This window comes from Mytilus edulis, chromosome 14, assembly GCF_963676685.1.
Source record: "Mytilus edulis chromosome 14, xbMytEdul2.2, whole genome shotgun sequence".
NCBI lineage: Eukaryota > Metazoa > Mollusca > Bivalvia > Mytilida > Mytilidae > Mytilus > Mytilus edulis.
In genome coordinates, this window is record NC_092357.1 from 69,241,368 (window position 1) to 69,263,906 (window position 22,539).

Here is a 22,539-nt window from a genome sequence, read left to right on the forward strand (position 1 = left end):
GCGATTTTCATGGCAGTGGATAACCAAAACCGTTACCGGTATAAACAACGAAGAATTGAAATATTTAAAAGCAGAAAGAACAAAAAAAAAAACAATAATTAAAACTGAAGCAAGGGCAACATAATCCCATTGAAATAAAAACACATGTGATCTTGTTTGCTCCGTTATGGTAGGCAGACCCTGTGGTTCTGCTCACGTAAGAATAAATTCATAAGTAAAATTATGTAGGTCACTTTTGTGGAAAAGAGGTCAAGATCTAGGTAACAACAATTGCAGCATATCCGTCTCTTGACTGTAAAACAGATATTCAATATCAGAGGGACAAAAGATACCAAAAGGACATTCAAACTTATAGTGCGAAAAAAAAGATGACCGGACAAATAATTAACCACACGACCCAACGAAGAAAACTAAAGACTTTGCAACACGAACCCCACCAAATACTGGGGGTGATCCGGAAGGGTGAGCAGATCCTGCTTAATATGTGGCATCCGTAGTAGTGTTCATGTCATAACGGTAACATGGATAAACCTAATCATGATAACTTGCAGCACATTTGATTTATCGTTTTGTTTTGTAATCATTCATATTTCAAGTAACATTTTTTTTATATTTAAAATTTATATTTTAAACAAAATTTCAAACAAATAACATCTAAGTTAATTGCTTTACTTTACTTCTTTGTAGTTATTTTACTCCTTAATACGTTTGTTTTGTGTTAATATTATCCTCATTGAAAAGTCGTAAATAAACAAATATAAAACTATCAATTGGAGATTTTAATCTGGTTATGAATACTAATCATTTTACTATTTCCTTACACACAATTCATAGCATGTAAAGAACATTTAGAAACCGTGAACTCATTTGATATCAATTTAAATGAGTAGATAGTTCACAACTCGGGTACAGTTTTAGTTTGGTCTTCTTACTGTACTGTGATGATTTCCATACATTGTTAAGTGATCTAAATATATTCCTGGCTTTGTTCAATCTGTTCATGATGTCATTTCCTGCACCTCCATCGTTTCTTATTGTACGTCCTAGGTATGTAAACGTTTCTGTGATGGGGAGATCTTTTCCATCTACTAGGATAGGAGTTGGGTTATTGATGTTTAGGGTCATAACTTCAGTTTTTGGTTTGGCTAATTTAAAGTCCAACTTGACTAGCAAAAGTATTTAGGCGGTTTGTCTTCTCTTGTAAATGGTGGTGGGTATGCGATAAAAGAGTTAAATGTTGATGAAATGTTCCATCTTATTCCTCTTGGAGCATCTTCCGTTGTTTTTCTCATTACCCAGTCAATGACGACATTGAAAAGAAGAGCAGACATCATACAGCCTTGTCTAACTCCTGTTTTTACCTCAAACCAGATGTTGCTTTGCCCTACACTGCAAGTTAAATTGTTGTAGAAATTTCTTATGAGCTCAATTATTTCTTTTGGAATTCCATACGATCTGAGTATTCGCCAAAAGGTCTTTCTGTTGATACTGTCAAAAGCCTTCTGAAAATCCACAAAGTTGATGTAGAGCTGTCTTTGCCATTCTGTACATTGTTCGATGATGTTACGTAAAGCAAATATTTGATCAATGCACCCTTTACCTTTACTCGTCTCTTAGCTGTTTATCAACTGCATCTATTATTCTTTGGATGATAATTTTGGCCATGATTTTACTTGGGATTGACAATAGAGTTATACCCCGCCAGTTGTTACAATCACTTAGGGCTCCTTTTTTGGTTAACTTTATTATTATGTCTTTGGTCCAATCGTCAGGTATTATTTTTCCTTCCCATATTGAAGTAAATAGAGATTGAAGAATTTCAGCTGCAGTTCTGGCTCGACTTTCAAAAGTTCTGCATTTAGATTGTCCTGCCCTCGTGATTTTCCATTTTAATGCTTTTATTGCTGTTATTATTTCCTGTCTTTCTGGTAAGTTGGTATTTATATCCAAATCTTGAAGTACCTCAATTATAATTGCTTCTTTATCTGAAGCTGGTCTGTTGAGTACTTCTTTAAAGTGTTCTGCCCATCTGGCTTTCGAATTTTGTGTAATGCTTAGTCCGTTTCTGTGTGTGTTACATTTAAATGTTGTGTCGTTGTTCTCCTCTTTTATTTAATGCGTTTCCCTCAGTTTTAATTTGTTACCCCGATTTTGTTTTTTGTCCATAGATTTACGAGTTTTGAACAGCGGTATACTACTGTTGCCTTTATTGTCTGCTCTTCTTCTGTTGTCAATAGCCTCCAATTTTTGTCTTTTATATGGACATCATTTTTGCTTTGAAATTTACCACAGATTTCTCTTGTTATCTTGTAAATGTTCCACTGTTCACCCTTTTTGGCTGCTTGTTTAGTAAGGTCTTCTATGTAAGCTCTTTCGCAGTAATGTTAAGGCAGTTCTCCATAAGTTTTCAACGATTCTATCGCAATCTAATTGTGACGTCATGTAGTCGTTTCTATTGGTTGTCAGCACATTCATTCTTACACTCAACGTCATTTCAAAGCTTGAAAAGGCATCAAAACAAGCAAGTGCGTGTCAGCTGTGTATGAGGTTTTCATACGATTTGACGGAAAACATGACTCGAGTATCCAACTGTAAGTACAATATGACTTATGTTATGTTTGTTTTCATACGATGTGTTAAATTCGCGAAACGTTAGGTGTTGTTTTCTTTTTCTATACAAAAAAGGGGGAGGTGTTATCGAATTCCAACTTGACCATGTTTATTTTGTAATCTGACCGCGTGATCACTATGAAGTATTCGTTTTTTAATTCGAAAACAAATCTGGATTCGGGCATACATGTATAACACTATTTGTTATTTGTAGTGTTCTTTATTTACTTACAATAAATTGCCATTTGATTTCAGAAAATATCAATTAAATCACAGTCGCTTGAATTTTAGTGATACATTTTATATGTATAAATTTATTTTTTTTAAATACTGTTATATGTAAACATGGTCAAGTTGGAATTCGATAACACCTCCCCCTTTTTGTATAGAAAAAGAAAACAACACCTAACGTTTCATTTACATAAATTTACTGATTTATTGTGTAATCAGACTGACAAGTATCATTAGACAAACCTGAATGTGTATTTATTTCATTGGTACTTTATTTCATGGAAAATAGTAATGAAATAAAAATGTGGGACTATTTTTCAAATGAAAAGTCAATAATCAATTTTAAATATTGATGTATAAATAAAAGAAAAACATTACTCTGAATATATTGAGAGTTAAAATATATTGTATGACAAACTTAATTGTTTATAAATCTTTGTCAAAATAACTATAACTTTCATTCAGGAGAAAGTGGAGGAAACATAATTGCACTTTTCATAAATGTGTCATTTATTTCTCTATAATTATCCAGTATCAGGCTATATAGTTGTAAGTGTGTGCACATTATATAAATGTAGCTAGCTAGCAAGTACAAAGTATTCATAGTTTAAGGAAAAATGCCTTTTTTATATCCTCTATCATATCATAGCATGAATAAGAAAATATATATATAAAAAAAGGTGTCAAAAAGATAGCTTGTAATATAAAAGGTATAGATATTTAATCATTTATTTGATTGATCAAGATTGTTTGGATAAATGATCTGATTTAATTTTGGCATATCAAGTTTTTCAATTATTCATGTGTTCTCTGTTTTCTTTAATACAGGGTGTGACCAGACTGTGCTGTACTTTGAAATTAATTTGTCATCAATTGGAATTGACTAAACAGGTAAATTTTCAGTATTAAAAAAGAAGATGAGGTGTGATTGCCATTCATGATTAAATAATGATAGTTTTTACATTTGTACTACAAAATGTATTCTGTTTTATAAATTTATCAGTAGTTTAACCTAAACTCTAGTTTTCTTGTCATTTCAAACTAAATTTGAAATCCATAATTTCATTTAATGAACTGTTTGCATTAATGATTATAATTTGAATATGGTACTAGATTTGAATTTATAGAAATTCCAATTGAACAAAATGCACCTCTTTAATTATATAACTTCAAGCTCATGCTCATTGCTGTAATTATATCTACATGTCAGATTACAATAACACTTTTTAAAATATGATCAGCTAATTTTTTAAGAAACTTCAAAACAATCAAGACTTTTAATAATTTAGAGCTGCACATTATTAGATTTTACAAACAGTTTCATTACATATGTATACATGGTATATGGCATGTATTTTCTTGGGTCCTGATTTCACAAGTCTTATTGACAGGGTGAATTCCTGATAGTGTGTTTTGAACAAGCATTTATGATGAAGGTGATCACAATCTTTGGAGAAGTTATAATGATCATAGTATATTTATATATTAGTTAAAATATTCCAATGTATTTGAAACATCTACAATGTACATGACTTGTGTGAAATTTTGTGTTTAATTAATAAAGGTGGTTGACTTGTTTACAGTGAGTTAAATGCATAATCATTAATGATTTGTTAATTTTCATTATTATTATATTTCAGATCAAATGAATATATCCAAACTGTGATAAAGTGACCTATATATTTACACTAGAAGTAAAACATAGCTTATATGATGTCAACTGGATAAACCCTAAAAAGGAAGGATTGATTCCAAAATATTCATCACAAATCATGTGTTATTTTTACTTCAAAATTGCTATGAGAATAAGCAGTGATAAATCAATGTGAATAGAAAAGGAAAATTCAATGTGATTCATGTACTACAAGGATTCAGTGATTAAAATAGATGTGTAGGAAATCATTCATTATTAAGGAGGTAGGGAGTATACATTATTCCTTCTAGGATATTAAACTGTTTTATTGGAAATGTTTATCAACAGTTTGACAGGTGACATTCTTTGTCTATGACATTAGTATAACTACAAATGTATTTTATTCAAAACTTGAATGTAATTTTCTTTACTTTTAGCAATAAAAATGAAAGTGTTCTTATGTTAGACAATATTAATTTTCCAATTCTTTATACAAATAGACAAATTCTGAGTAGAACCACTATTACTCCTATAATGCTGATTTTGAACTTATACCTATATATCAGAAAGGTTCTCATTTGAGCATGATATTAAATAACATATATATGACTATGCAAAAACCTCTCCAGCTGAATATTATAACAGGGGTATAAAGCAAGGGGAAAACTATTATTATCAATATAGGGCCCAACTTGTGAAAAATATGAAAGATAAGTATAAGCATTATGGATATTTGCAATTAAAAATATTTAGTGGCCAAGTCAGAAGCCTTATAAACAAGCCTTGGCTACTAGTGCCCTGCTTGTCAATGTATTTGCTCATTAATGTACCTAAAGCAGACCATTTAAATATATAGCTAATTGCAAATCAATAGGTCATTCTTTTATGATCTAGGGACAACATGACATTATTAGAATAACAATGCAACAAGTACACCAGAATAAGGGAGCTACCATTTGATTTTGATGCGGGGGGGGGGGGGGGGTGGGGGGGGGGGGGGGGGGGGGCTAGGATGAAATTTGAAAAAAATAGGCAGGACAGGAGTTTTGAGTTAAAAAAAAAAAAAAAGACAGGATGTGACAATTGCAAAAAAAAAAAAGTCAGGATGACAATTTAGGTAAAAAAAAGTCAGGATATACTAAAAAAAAAAGGCAGGACAGAGATTACAGCTAGAAAAAATGCAGCACAAAATTTTTCATCCTAGCCCCCCCATAAAAATCAAATGGTAGCTCCCTAAATTCAACATTTCTCTGAGCAAGAATTTATGATTCATGTATCAGAGTCTGAAAGGGATAATTATGACCAATTATATACTCACTGCCAAAAAATAAAAAGGGAATATAGTGCTGATTAGTGTCTGTCTGTTGTAGTGATTATCAGGCAAAACAGTAAATAACAGAAAAGGTTACCTAGACATTAAAAAATACAGTGTGTATGAAATGAAGGCCCCCGCAAGCATTCCTAGACTGTAATTTATCTTTATAGAATGCACTGCATCAATGAGTGTTGTACAATGACCTATCATTGTAATTGCTTATATCCACAATATTTGAATATCATCTGGATACATGTAGTTGTCAACATGAATGGTCAATGCCAATGGAAATCTGACCACATCGTCTTATTTTTATATTTGCATATCAATGAAAGAATGACTGCAACTGCTTACAATAAATTTCATAAATTAGCAGTGCCTTTATTACAGTGCAAGATATGAATACGAAGATTTCCAAATTCGCTGATGAAATATGTTGTTCTCCGGACCCTCCCCCTTTTTTCCAACTATATTATTTATCCAACTGTACTGAAAACACAAACAAATACAAAGTAACTATATAAGGTGAGAGTATTTATAAAAAATGAAAACATATCATACGGACAAAAAAACAAGCTTAATTTTGATTATTAGAAGGCAAATCAGCGTTCTCTGTTAACAAAGGGGAGTAACTCGTTTGGAACATTGAAAGTCAATGGAGCGTTTTAATATCGACGATTTAACTGAAATTCTGAAGAGTCTGTTATAAAAACGAGTAGAACAAGGGCATACTGGCCACTAAGGTCGATATTTTTTGGTTAACCAGAAAGACAATTTGAAATTACACTTCGCTAACATATGGCAAAGAATACAGATATTATAAGTAGTGATAAAAGTGTGTCCGAAACTCCGAAAAAGCACGAAATGTGAAATAATTCGACTTTGAAGTTGGTTTTATATGCATTATCTTTAAAAACAAATGATTGGAGACAACTATTTATTTACTGGACACTGAATTTGAAAACACTGCAATTTTGCATCTTTTCATGTGGCGAACAACCTTAACATCACTGCGTTTGTCTGCGCTAGCCATTCGCTTTACATTTTTGTCTAAAACTCTATAGCTTGCTTTGTGTCTTTCTTGTAGCCTTTCTGATTTTGTGTCAAGTATTTCCTTATTCATATGGCGTCTTTCTTTTATAACCTTCCAAGTACCTGGTGTTATCCATTTCTTCATCTTTTTGCCCTGCTTAAAACCCAGATAGTCCGGGCTAGTTGTTTCAAATATTGTTCTTATTTGATCCCAGTTGACTTCTGTTGATTCTGATGGGACCATGTCAGGATTAACTGTCAGAGCTTGAAACTTATTCTTCAATTGAAGGATGAATGCATTCTTTACTTTATGATCTTGTAATTTTTCAATATCATAATGTGTAGGAACAAGTGTTTTACGTCCTGTACTTCTAAATTTTATCTCAATATTTGCAATAATAAGGTGATGGTCACTACTTACATTTGCCCCCTCTTAACTTTAACATCTAGTAATGAACGTCTCCAAGTACCATTTATCATAAGGTGGTCGATCTGGTTCTTATACCTTCCATTTGGAGAACACCATGTTAACTTATGTATATCTTGATGTGGAAAGAGTGTTCCTCCTACAACCTGCACATAATTCTACTAGTCTTTCTCCATTATTATTTATAGTACCACATCCATGTTTACCTATTATTCTGTCCATATCAGTGTTGTTGTTTCACACTTTGGCATTCAAATCACCCATCACCACTAGAAGATCATGACGTGGTTCCAATCTCACTTCTGCTTGAAGTTGCTCGTAAAAGGTGTCTTTTGCAGCTTCATCCCTGTCATTTGTTGGTGCATCTCATTGTATAAGGGTCATGTTGGTCTGCACTCCTTTCAATTTTGCTGTAATCAATCTACTATTAGCAGGTTTCCATTCAATAAATCCCTTCTCAGTGCCTTTCTTGAGGATGATGGCTACTCCTTCAAAATGATGGTTGTCTTCACTGCCTGAGTAAAGAACTGTTTCTCCTGTGTCAGTCTTCATTTTACCAGAGCCTGTCTATCTGCATTCACTAACTCCCAAAATGTGCAAGATATATGGTCTCATTTCAGATGTGACCTGTGCAAGTTTCCCAGTTTCATACATAGTACGTACATTCCAGAATCCTATTCTGGTTTTTGCTTTAGCGCTCAGCACTTCATTCCTGCCAGTAGCTTCCTTGCGGCTTTCACCACTGGCAATCATTCTATTTACTTGAAGGCCTATTCGCACAGTGGTTGTGTTTGATTCCTGTGTTGCTGTTTCCGTAACTTAAATCTTTTTATAGGATAGGGTTGTTGGCTCTATGCCAAACCCCTGCTTGGAGGGCCAAAGTCAGTGTAATGTTTATGTCCCATTATATAGAAATATGTTTCCGATGTGTTGGATAATCTTTCTTTCCGCCTCGATATTTGTACATGAAACTTTTGAAAAGAAAATATATAAAATCTGCTAATCAGTAAAGGTATTTAAACTGATTTTGTGTAACTTAATAAAATTAGTATTTTGAATTAAAAGAGCTTAATTTTGAATTGTTTTTGTTCGAAACGTATATAAGTAAAATATTAAGACTAAAAGTCGTTTTAATGAAATAAATGTACAAATGAACTTGAAGTTTATTTCTAAATGTACACAATAAGTTAACCCGAAAAGTAAACGCGCGTTTACTTTCAAAACCATGTTAAATACATTTGTAAGATATTTAATATACGCCCGTTTACTTTGAAGTGCACGTAAAAATAGTTTTGAAGAATTCTGAAGTAAACACCCGTTTATTACTGACTAAGCGGACACCGAGTAAACGGGCGAGTTCAAGTTTCCGAGTTAACTCCATTGTAGAATGAATCACACAGAACCATCTAATAAGAGACCGAAAATCAATAATACATCATGCAAATAACAAAAATAGTTCCATTTGAAATAGACTCATCAGTGACGCTCAGATCAAAATAGTCAAAGAGCCAAACAAGTTCAAAGTTGAAGAGCATTGAGGACCAACAATTCCAAAATGTTGTGCCAATTACGGCTAAGGTTACTTATTCCTTGGATAAAATGTATAACAACTAATGAACTTCCGACAGGGATCATCGGAACATTTTATACTAGTAAATCAAAGTGTCTGAAGTGTCTCGGGCAGTCTTATTTATGTAACGTCCCGACAGACCACCATCGGAACATTATTTACTCATGTAACTAGTTAATCAAAATAGATATAGGAAGATGTGGTTTGAGTGCCAATGAGACAACTCTCCATCCAAATAACATTTCAAAAAATGTAAACCATTATAGGTCAATGTACGGCCTTCAACACGGAGCCTTGGCTCACACCGAACAAAAAGCTATAATGGGCCCCAAAATGTCTAGTGTAAAATAATTCAAACAGGAAATCCAACGGTCTAATCTATATAAAAAAGCAAGAAACGAGAAATACGTATAAATAACATAAACAAACGACAACTACTGTACATCAGATTCCTGACTTAGGACAGGTGCAATCATTTGCAGCAGGATTAAACGTTTTAATGGTACAAAACCTTCTCCCCTTTTTCTGAAACAGTAGCATAACATCTCAACATAGAAAAGCTTAATTCAATCAAAAAACGTAGATTAATACACTGTGCACGAATAAATTTGATCTGCGAAATCTGAATGCAAATGCACAGTTAATGAAATATAAGAGATAAACATCCAAGGCCAAAAAGCAAACAAACAAGTTTAAACAAAGTCATGGCAACATCAACATAAAGTATAGCAAGAGCCTAACAGTGAATCAAAGATATGCATTAGTGAGATAAATACTCCTAATATCTTAAATGGATTTAAAATTTCGATAAAGCCATACTAATGTTTCATATCATGAAATAAAATGGAATGAATATATTAACAACATCAAATCCATTATTCTTTTACTTAATACTACAGTTTGAATTTTAAGAAATCGATTTGGAAAATGCATTACTGTTTAATTAATTAGTGTTTAATCTATGTATTATTTGTGTTAATATACATGTACTTGATTCTTGTATAACAAAATCTGGACTTTATTATATTGATTGCCCTAAACGTTTTTACTTTATTTACAGTACCTATAATACAATTATGAAAACATTGCAAGGACGACAACAGAAGCTAACAATTACAGAGATAACAATTACATGATTTTCATTAGAACTACCCAATCATGAAGTTGAATTATAAAACAAATAAAGTTAACGTTGGCAATACTCATACACGTACTTAAAATCTGCTATTTAAAGGGAATTGAATTGTCCACATCATCGAATTGATTAATGATACCAATAACAGAAAAATATATAAATTAGCAGGTATTTTTTTTTTTCAAATCTGTACCCAAGTACACCTTCTAGGGTGCGCTCAACTTTAGTGACTTGTACAAGTTTTGTTATGAATAGTTTTTTTAATGACTTTTTTGAAAACAATACATGCTAGCACATCATAAAAGTGAGTAAACTATATAACTTTGAGAATAGAAATCTCTGTATTCAAGTTTGTAGATTTTAACTATATTTGCCACAAAGTCTCGATATTCTACAGAATTTTCCCCTTTGTATATGCACAATATGGCAAATCACTATTATACCTTTGCTGTATTGATTTTATTGCACTTCAAAAATTTCGTAATACACATACAGAAAGACTCATAGATCTTAAATTCACGATGGAGAAGTGGTGATGGTTTAGATATCGAGTGTTTAGATATAAACTAGTATTCATAAATTGAAAACTATCATGTAATAAAAAGAGTGTATCAATGGGTTTCAATGACAGAAAGATATCTTACATAGAAACACAGATTTAAACAAGAAAAAAAATTATTACACAATAACACATAGATATCTTCAGATACGTCAACGTATCAGAAACGGATACGATACGTCTTTAAATGTCCCAATTCTAATAGTAGTAATATTCCGATATTTACACAACACGGATGACGAAGCCCTCATTGCAAACGCCATTCGTGATCGTTCCCTCAATGTATATTTATTACACAACATTTGCCACTTTATGACACAACTTTTGATTATGTTTTATGTTAATTTTACACTATTGAAACAGACCACGATAGAGAATCCGTTATATCTCTAAACTTGGGTGTGACACAGCAACTAGAAAAAAAGGGGATGATATATATTTTTTCTTAGTTTGCTCACACTCCTCTTAACACTGATCAACATAAAATCAGACAGGTTTAACGGACACAAAACTCTAAATGATATAACATTGAGTGTTAAAAATGACAACAAATTAGTTTCTAAATCTCTGATACTTGATAAAAAACAAGTTGTGCTAATATCTGTTTTAAGATATAATTAATCTAGTATTGTCAAATCGAACAGTTCTAAGAAAATTATGTAACGTTTCATTTTTGGAAAATAGAGAATGTCTCTTATACCATCAAAATACGTTAGTTCAATTCATTCGATTTGCATTTCATCATTTTGAGTCGGCATTTCGTTTAATCATATTGACAAAATCTTAGACGATTGAGGAAAATATTAATATGTAATTCTTTTCGATGTCAGTTCGAAATTGAAATAATGAATTTAAGTGATAAAAAGTGGGATTTTATTTCACTTGTCTTGTCCGTCTTCAACCAGTTCGTTTGTACTTTTCGTAAAGCAATGTTCATTTATACTTTTGTAAAGCAATATATGATTTTTAAAAGACATTTTTAGCTATGGCGTTGTCAGTTTATTTTCGATTTATGAGTTTGATTGTCCCTCTGGTATTTTTCGTCCCTCTTTTGAATCATAGTTCTGACATCTTACATCTAAACATGTTATTTATTCGTTGTTTATGTAGAATATAAATACGATTGCCACTGGTAATTTAATTCAGTGTTGCCCACTGATTCATGTTAGATATATTGTATCTAAATTGATTACGCAACATTTTCCAGTTGATGACACAAGTTTGTATGTTTGTTATATGTTGATATTACAGGTAGGAATGACACCATTGTTGTATGCAGCACAGCAAGGACACCTGGAGATCCTCCGTCATCTGGTAACAGTCGGATGTGATAAAGAAGTCAGAGACACCAAGGTGATTATAGATATTAACTCTTCAGTCTAATACTTCTAATTATATTGAATCAATACAAAATCATCTTGTAAGTCGAACAGGTTCTATGTCCAACAAAGAATGTTAGAACTGTATGAATAATGTTATCATTGCATTCTTCAAATCGAAAGATATATTAAACATGACAAAGGTTAACTTTGTTTTCTCACAAAATCTCATGGTGTTATCCTTTGATTGTTTTCTGGAGTTGATTAGAACGCATTTGAACAGTTGATATGTATCCTACAGATTGACAATACACATCTCTAATTCATAACAAATAATAAATACATTTATATAAAGTGGGATTTCATTTCACTAGCTTTGACTTACTTCATCCATTAATATAGATATAATATACTTTCTTCGCAATTATTTTTTACTATGACAGTTCTGATCATAGTTCAGACATCTGACGACAAAACTTGTTCTTTATGTAGAATTTAAATACAAATGTGACTCGTTATTTTGAACAGTTTCGACTGCTGATTCATGTGTTATATGTTTCATTTATATTTATCACATAACATTGTTCAGTTTTTGTCACACGTTTTGATGTTCTATGTTGATATTATAGTATGGAATGACACCTTTATTGAATGCGGCTCACTGTGGACATCGAGAGATAGTAAATTATCTTGTCACAGTCGGCTGTGAAAAGGAAGTGAGAGATAAGGTGATTATTTATTTAAATCTCCTCAGTCTGATAATAAATATATTAAAATTGAATCAATATATAATCATGTTGTTAATGAGACAAGTTTAATGGACAACAAATACTGTTAGAAACTGAATCAGAAAATAAACACGAAAAGGTTTAATTTTGTTTTTTAACAAAAAATATTTTGTAAACCTCTGATTTTTCCTGGAGTGGATCATATTAGTCATTCAGATCTAATGTAAACATTCATGGTAGTATATATTTGTTTAGGGGCCAGCTGAAGGACGCCTCCGGGTGCGGGAATTTCTCGCTACATTGAAGACCTGTTGGTGACCTTCTGCTGTTGTTTTTTTATTTGGTCGGGTTGTTGTCTCTTTGACACATTCCCCATTTCCATTCTCAATTTTATTTTAATCATAATAAATTATTGATAAAATTATATACAGTGGGGTTTCCTTTTACTTATCTTGTTCTTCTTCATCCTTCAATACAAACGTTTTATACATTTAAAACAATATTGTTTTTATAGTCGTTTTGATCAATGAATTTCATTTATTTGTTGTTGATCTACAACATATAAATAATGAAAGCAATAATTTCATACACTTCTTGTGTTGACAACTTAAAATCATACGCCAGTGATGATGGCGGTCGGAATACATATACCAGTCATGATGACTTACTAAACACACACACACACACACACGACTGATGGTCACACTATGGTAATTAGCAAATCACTGAATGTCCAACCATTAATGATGACATGGTAAATTTGCAAACCACTGCTTGTCACACCATTGATGATGCCATGGTAAATATGCAAACCACTGATTGTCAAACCACTGATTGTCACACCACTGATGATCACATGGTAAATTTGCAAACCACTGATTGTCACACCATTGATCATCACATGGTAAATTTGCAAACCACTGATTGTCAAACCATTGATGATCACATGGTAAATTTACAAACAACTGATTGTCAAACCACTAATGATGACATTGTAAATAAACACACTGGTCATGGTGACATTATGAATTGAAAACCAAAGATGGTGATACCTAAACATCAGACATCATCGATGATTTGATCCAAAATTTAAATACCACTGATAAGAACAGCCTATATTTACGAATGTAAATACCAGTGGTGACATCCTCAATATATACACTAATGATGAAGACATCTTAAGTTCTAACACCACTGATGATGACAAATTAAAATAAAACTCACCTCATGATGACGCCTTAAATTTACACACCACTGATGTTGGTTTCTTTAATACATACACTTCTTGAGGGTGAAACCCTGAAATATTACACGACTGATAATAACACGCTAAATTCAATCAACAGATGAAGGTAACATCCTATATTCACATACCATTAACGACAACAACCAAGATATAGGCACAATTCATGTTAATACCCTTAATATATAACACCAGTGATTCTGAAGGTCAAAAATCAATCACCACTCAATGTGACACCATTAATATTTAACCACTGATGATTCAATCAAATATAACACACCACTAATGTTGACAGCATATAATTAAGCACCACTAATGTTGACAGCATATAATCGAGCACCACTAATGTTGACAGCATATAATGAAGCACCACTAATGTTGACAGCATATAATGAAGCACCACTAATGTTGACAGCATATAATCAAACACCACTAATGTTGACGGCATATAATCAAGCACCACTAATGTTGACAGCATATATATTAAAGCATCACTAATGTTGACAGCATATATTCAAGCACCACTAATGTTGACAGCATATATTCAAGCACCACTTATGTTGACAGCATATAATCAAGCACCACTAATGTTGACAGCATATAATCAAGCACTACTAATGTTGACAGCATATATATTAAAGCATCACTAATGTTGACAGCATATATTCAAGCATCACTTATGTTGACAGCATATATTCAAGCACCACTTATGTTGACAGCATATAATCAAGCACCACTAATGTTGACAGCATATAATCAAGCACCACTAATGTTGACAGCATATAATCAAGCACCACTAATGTTGACAGCATATATATTAAAGCATCACTAATATTGACAGCATATATTCAAGCACCACTAATGTTGACAGCATATAATCAAGCACCACTAATGTCGATACCTTAAATTTACACAATATTGATTTTACCCTAGATTTAACAATCTAATAATGACATCAAACAATTTCACGTATTAGTAATGGTGACACTCTTAATAGACATCACTGAAAATGAAACACTGCTTATTTTACAAACCATTGAAAATGAAGCCAAAAAAATTCACTCAACACTAATTTTGACCCTGAATATTTACACAACAACTGATGATGACACATTTCATTGGTCCACTAATGGTAATATCCAACTATTCACACCCAACAAAAAGATAACACATTCAATTTATCAGGAAATGAAAATGATAACACTGCTTCTTATACCTCTGGTGATGATATATAAATTCATACCCCACTGATATTGACCCCTTCAATTCATCCACCAATAATGGTGATATCTTGAATTCGCACACCACTGATGAAGACACCCTGAAATCAACGACCACTGACGATGTTGCCTTACAATGTATAAATCATTGATGAACATCCTCTTTTTTTTATTCACTGATTATGACACTGATGTAGACACCTTAAGGGTATACGATACAGTTTTGATCCCGTATTTAAAGTTTGATGAACATTTCCATATAGGCTATTTTTTACCTGATTAAATCAAATATGTTATAAAAAACATACCTTTATGTGCTACTTTTTGAGTTAAATGATTTCGAAATTTTGTATATTTGCTCAAAATTCGGATTTGTGGTCGTATTTTGCCGTTTTTTGTTTTAAAAGATAAACACAAATTGTTTTTTTGTTTAAAAATTTGTAATTTCTGTATTTTATAAGCATCCTAAAAATTTATACATTTTTTATTCAGAAATAACTTATATTTTTCAAATGGTCACGAATTGGGGAAAAAAACGTAATTTTTTGCTGTGTATCTATCAAAATTAAAAAAAATGCACTATTTACAGTTTTATAAAATTTGGTCCACATAATCTTCCTGCAAAATGAAACAAAATATCGTTTTAAAAAATAGGGGTCCATGCACTCGTTTTCAAATTAAATCAGTTTGAATGATAAAAATCAGTCGAAAAATGCATCTTTTCCCGATATGTCACAGTTTGACGTCGCGAAAATAACATTGTACGTTAGCAACGTCATTACCTCCCCTGTAACTATATCGTATGCGCTTAAATCAAAAATCAAATAAAGATGAAAATAGTTGAGTGATTTGTTTTTGTTTCAATCATTTCAACGCTCGGTATCAGACTATATCACGTATATGATAGAAATATGCGAAACAAAGGACTGTGTGCTTAAAAAATCCATTTAGCGGATCATAACACACTGACAACTTGTACAAGACAATCAGTGCCAATTAAAACTTTATGTATGACATTACAATTTGTACATAATGTATATATATGATTTATATTTATTACACAACATTGTTCAGTTTATGACACAAGTTTGTATGTTTGTTTTATTACAGGATGGTTCCAAACCATTATTTTGTGCTGCTTACAATGGACACCTAGATACATGTATAGTCCGTTATCTGGTAAAAGTCGGCTGTCAAAAGGAGTCAACTGACAAGGTGATTATAGATATTATCTCCTCAGTCTGATCATATTTCTGTTATATTGAAACAGTACAAAATTATGTTGTTAATCAGACAGGTTTAATGGGAAACAAATAATGTTAGAATTAAACAAATAGTGTTAATAGCTATCAAAGGTACTAGGATTATAATTTTGTACGCCAGACGCGCGTTTCGTATACATAAGACTCATCAGTGACGCTAATATCAAAATATATGTAAAGCCAAACAAGTACAAAAGTGAAGAGCATTTAGGATAAAAAATTCCAAAAAGTTGTGCCAAATACGGCTAAGGTAATCTACAAATGTATGCCTGAGATAAGAAAATTTTTAGTTTTTCAAAAAATTGAAAGTTTTGTAAACAGGAAATTTATAAAACAAAATGACCACATTATTGATATTCATGTCAACACAATTGAATCGTCTAGCTAATCAGATGATCAACATGAGAAAGGTTTTGTTTTGATTTCTACCAAATTTTTTGTAAACCTATGATTTTAACTGGAGTTGATGTTATTAAGGGAGATTCATGGTATACCGCCATCTTGGATTGTACAATCACAGTACAAAATCGGTCTAGTTATTTTCCCAAATCAGCAAATTTGGAAACAGATTTACAATTGAATGGTTAGATTGTTTATTTATATAAAGAAAACTTATTAATTTATTGTATTATTCAAAATATTTTGAAAAATATCAACCTTTTTGGTTTTTTAAATCTTTTATTCAAATGAGCTTTTTAAGGGGAGATAACTCTTTTAGTACCAAATTTATACTGGGCTTATCGGGAAAATTTTCATTTTTACTTGTGGCAAGAAAACAAGTTTGGTGACACCATGTTTTCTTTTTATTTTCTTAAAACATTTTATGAAACCTATCTTCTCACAATTTATTTCAAAATTCTGTTTCATAGAATTTTTCTATGCACTCTTATGTGTTTTTTCATGAACAAACTAACCAAAATAAGGCTATTTTCAACGACTCATAGCTCGAAAAATAGCACGGTGATCAATACCTTTTATTATATTTTTGAAAAAAGCATAGTAAAATCTTTGTTTTGGCTAATTATAAGAAAATTCTGTCTCACAAAACAGTTACTTTTGATCTACCTCAATAACTTACATGTAGTTCTAATATCTAAAAAAAAAATAATCATAATAAATTATAGATAGAATTATATGAATAGGGATATCATTTTACTTATCTTGACCTACTGCATTCTTATAAATTAAAAATTAGATTATTACAAATGTTTCATAATTTAAAACAAAAGTTGTTAAAAATGTTTTATAAGTTAAAAGAAATCATGTAGTGTTAAAACGGTTATGGAAAATGATTTTGTTCAAATTATAGAATATGATTAATGAATTCATACATCCTACCTGCGGACATCCTAAATTTGCACAAGTTGATTTTATCATATATTCAAACACCACTGATGGTGAAACCCTAAACTCACCCAAAACTGATGGAGACACTCTTTATTCTCCCACCAATAATGATCACAACCTCAATCAAACAACTAGTGATGTTGAAAGACTTAAACCATTGTGGTGACGTCAGCCTATTCATTTACCGTGGATTCTTTTTCTAGAATCAACGCTTCCTAAATCTGTCGCTGAAATGGGCTCACCATCTTAGACTCTTTTGTTTCCTTTGTGTGCCTAATTTCATTAAGTTTGAATAGACTAATAAACTGATTTCTGTTCACTAATGGAATTGTTTTAAAAACTTACCTTTAATTTTTGTGATTTCTATATGCCTTCACTGGAATTCGAACCCGTCCATGAATTCTGATACGTGTTACTGACATCAACATATCGATGAAACCTCTGGGCCAGAGGTTTCGTCGATATGTTGATGTCAGTAACAGAATCACTGTGGATTGTATCATTGGCAATCATACCACATTTCCTTAACTTTTTTAGGTTACGTTGAGGATTTTCCGTTATTAATCTTCAAATACAAAAAACATTTTTACCGGTGTTCACAACATTTCAAGGTTAAATTTATGGCATACATTCTGGTGTGTATACAATTAACGTACGTCCTTGCATTTAATTATCAATATATATTTATATAAACTAACATTTATTAAAAAATAAACAACATATATATATAGACGAATAATTTATTAGTTCCTCAACAAAACAAGAAAAGAAATAAAGAATTAACACAAGATTTAATCTTTTTTTTTTAACTAATCAAAATATACTTAAAATTCTAATAATAAAATACATATATACATGTATTAATCTAAAATGCATTATCGAGTAGAAGGGGCGCAACTCGTGGTATCAAACCGGTATACTGAACGGATCTAAACAGGGTCTTAAAATTTTGAATGTTCTTTTGTATCCATGATCTGTTTTGGTCTGACACGGTCTTAACGGGTCTAAACAACCCGCTAGACGATTCAGTCTTTACCGTCTTGACATACCTTAACGAACTGATTTACCTGATGAGGCTATCGATCTGAACGGCGACTAAACGATCTTAAATATCTTGACGATTTTTTCTAGCGGTAAATCCAGTCAATCAAGATGTGATCAGACCAAATGACCGTTTCAGACTGAAATCGTGCTACTAGTGACGATTACCCCATATCCTTTTCTTTTCTATTATATACACTAACCAAAATGATACTGAATAGTAAAAAACTTAGTAACAATCATCAAAATTCATGCACTGAATATATATATATTTTTTATTGGAAAAAGGTAATGGTCCAAGTTTTGTAAAATTCCATGCTAAATTCAAAAAGTTACTGATGTCTGAATAATTCTAGCCGTAGACTGCATTTAATAATGTTTACAGCTATCAGAAAAAAACATGTAAAATACGGAAAAGAAGAAAAGAACAATACCATCAAATGTTGCATTTTATATTCTCTTTTGATCATGAAAACACTCATAAATCTTCATGATATTAATGTGTTAAACAAATAAACCACATAATGAACCTAAATATATACATACACAATTCATTATTACACAACTGGTAGAAACACTTGTAATTCATAAATGATAAGAAAAATATATTCTACTATATATATATACAAAATTCATTATAACACAAATGGTAGGAACACTTGTAATTCATATACGATAAAAATAATACTTTAGACTAATTATAACACAAATGGTAGAAAAAATAATGAACAAGATAATTCATATCTGATAAAAAGAAAACCAAACATAATGTAGAATATATATTTACAAAATTCACTATAACGCAACTTGTAGAAAATACTTCTTTACAATGGTAGATATCTATAATTCTACGAAAAGCATGTGCACTTGTATCAAAATTAGAAAAGGTCACCCAAATGAGCCTGCATAGTTTATATATGGTATATAAATACAATATCATTCAATGTTCAGGTAAAATTAAAAGAATAATATAACAGAACACAACTTCTGCTAAATCAAGATTTGATAACCCAATTTCATACAGATCTTTTTTCGGGTGGGGGGCACTGTGGCAGAACTCTCAACAAATTAGAATTACCGATTGCCTCTGATGATCCTGTTTTTTCATCAATAAGTATCAAAAATACGTCAGGTGGTCGTAGTCATTTAGTCATCATCTATTCAAATTAAAAACAAATTGTAGTCGGGTTCTTCATCAATAAGTATTAAAAGTTGCCTCAGGTGTTTTTTTTTTCATCTATAAGAATTAAGAAAACACTTATAACTGTCAAATACAAGGGCATATTCAATATGCACAGATATAGCATCCAAACATCACAGGCAACACACCCTGAAATTAATATAAATAATTGAGTCAGATGAAATTCTTGTTTCTTTAGGTATCATACAAATGCAACCACAAAACGTAGGCAACATTCCCTGTTATCAAGAATAAGTCAAATGAATTTGATATGTCTCTAGATATCACTGGTGACAGCATGATGATCGTAACTGCAGTAACGATCATCCCAATATGGCGGACACAAATATAGGCAGTTTGTATAAGGCTGATTTCTCCACTTTAACAGCTTATTTTCAGATTTGTATTATGTCAAAAAACATCTTTATAGGCATTTCCTTTGAAATATTTTTTCGGACAGGACGGAAAAGCAACAAGAAGAATGAAAATCGAGATACAAAAAATCACGATGATGATCGTAACTTTTATTTATTTTTATCAACGATGATCGTAAGTTTTACTTAAGATGATAGTAACTGTCTGTTCCAACGAAGCATTTTCTTATAAATAAGGACAAATAAAGCTGTCTAGTATGCGAAAAAATGTACGTTATCAGCTGATATTGTGATAATAATAAGGAAAGATTACCGACGGGAGGGTAACGTTCTATTGGTAAGTGCACAAATGGTTATGACTTCGCGAGATTTTTTTTCTTTTTTTATCTAGTTCAATATTAAAATGCACTGGGGGTTAACAACTTTATATTGATTTCATATGTTTTATATAAATAATGTATTGGACAGTTCATATTAATGACCAGTTTGTTAAAATTGAAGATTTTTTTTTTCTCATTTTTTCCCTACACTTTATAGTGACAATAGTACCTTTCGAGGATCTGGTATTTTTGGGGAACTCAGACTTTATAGTTTCTTTTATTAACAGATTTACGACTTTTAAAGGAGAGGTTGAAAAAATAAAGCATTAAGAAGTGTATTCATATCTGCTGAATGAAAAAAAAACCAATGAAACCGTCAATGAAGGGAGCTAATATTTGATTTTCATTTGGAGTAGGGGCTAGGATAAATAATTTTGTCCTGTATTTTTTTATGTTGAAATCTCTATCCTGCGTTTTTATTTTTACTCTATTCGGTCCTGCTTTTTTTCATCCTGCTTTTTTTTTAACATAAATTGTCATCCTGCCTTTTGGTTTGGCCAAGATGCTCATCCGGCCTTTTTACTCAAATCTCCTGTCCTGCCTTTTTCCAAATTTCACTCCCTTTTATAAAAACAAATGGTAGATCCCTTATAGATATGTTTAGCTTAACACAACTTCTTCGACTAACTTCCATTATATATGTCATATATCGTATAAATGAAAGAATTTGTAGCTTGAAAAATCTAATATGAACGTGTATACCATCTATTTCAACTTTTCCTTCTTTACATAAATAGCCAACCCATGGTACATATAGGCAACAGTAGTCTAGTGGCATATCCAGAGATTTGCATTAAGGGATTGGGGACTGGCTGCCTAAGAGTAGGTCCGCTACAGTCATGTTTCATTGATTCACTATACAAACAACCAAATTTCCCCCACAAAAAGGTGATGCGAGCTCCTTGACCCTCCCTCAAATTCTGCCTCTGTAGTCTACCAATGTTTAATAGTCATAGTTTGATTAAGAAAAAACAAGAACAGGCAACAATTCAAAACCGATGGAAAGTCATTAAAATAATTTAACTTCATGCCCTCCTTTACCCTTTTCAGTGAAAGTTTTGGCCTGTATTCTTAAACTGTATCATGGGAATGATACTTATATCAACTTCATATCAACGTAAATGAGTTACGATCATCTTTTTATAAAAACAAGTAAAAGTTACAATCATATATAGACAAAGTTACGATCATCATCGTGATTTTTTGAATCTCGATTTTCGTTCTTCTGGTTGTTTTTCTATAATTTATGAAAAACACATTCAAATGCAATGCTTAAAAAGATTTTTCTTTATATAAAACAAATCTTAAAATAAGCTGTTAAAGTGGAGAAATCAGCCTTCAAAAATATCCCTATATTTGTGTCCGCCATATTGCGATGATCGTAATTGCAGTTACGATCATCACGTTGACGCCAGTGTAGATATCATACATTTTTTTACATAGACAGTCAAACAGCACAGGCAACCAAATTTGCAATCAATACAAAATTTACGTCAAATAAATTTGTTGTTTCTTTAGGTATCATACATATGCATCCAAACACCACAGGTAACAACCCTGCAATCGATATACAAACTTAAGTCAAATGAATTTGTTGTTTCATTAGGTATCATACAAATACATCCACACCGCGCAGGCAACAAACACTGTAATCAATATGAAAATTAAGTCAAATGAATTTATTGTTTCTTCATGATATCATACATATTCATTCACACAGGGCAGGTAACAAACCCTGTAATCAATATAAACATTAATTAGTCAAATAAATTTGTTGTTCCTTTAGGTAGCATGCATATTCATTCAAACATGGCATCTATCCTGAAGCAATATAGAAAAATGTTTAACAATTTGTTTCTTTTTGGTATGAAACATAATTATCCATCCAAGCAACGCAAACAACAAATCTAAAACAATATAAAATGATAGTCCA

At 31.7% G+C, this 22,539-nt stretch overlaps 2 protein-coding genes across 2 annotated transcripts in view; one reads left to right on the forward strand and one right to left on the reverse strand.

Moving 5' to 3' along the window:
- LOC139502861 (fibronectin type 3 and ankyrin repeat domains protein 1-like) overlaps nt 1-22,539 on the reverse strand; it is a 406,467-nt gene that overhangs the window by 263,854 nt on the left and 120,074 nt on the right. The gene's annotated exons all lie outside the window — the stretch shown is intronic.
- LOC139504431 (fibronectin type 3 and ankyrin repeat domains 1 protein-like) lies at nt 11,200-16,267 on the forward strand. The gene is made up of 4 exons (XM_071294516.1): nt 11,200-11,223; nt 11,764-11,865; nt 12,461-12,559; nt 16,133-16,267. Exons 1-4 carry the CDS (start codon nt 11,200-11,202, stop codon nt 16,265-16,267), a joined length of 360 nt encoding a protein of 119 aa, XP_071150617.1.

Coding starts and splice junctions, on each gene's coding strand:
- LOC139504431 (XM_071294516.1), top strand. CDS start 11,200: ATGTCTCTTATACCATCAAAATAC. Junction 11,866..12,460: donor AAGAAGTCAGAGACACCAAG/GTGATTATAGAT, acceptor TTGATATTATAG/TATGGAATGACACCTTTATT. Junction 12,560..16,132: donor AAAAGGAAGTGAGAGATAAG/GTGATTATTTAT, acceptor GTTTTATTACAG/GATGGTTCCAAACCATTATT.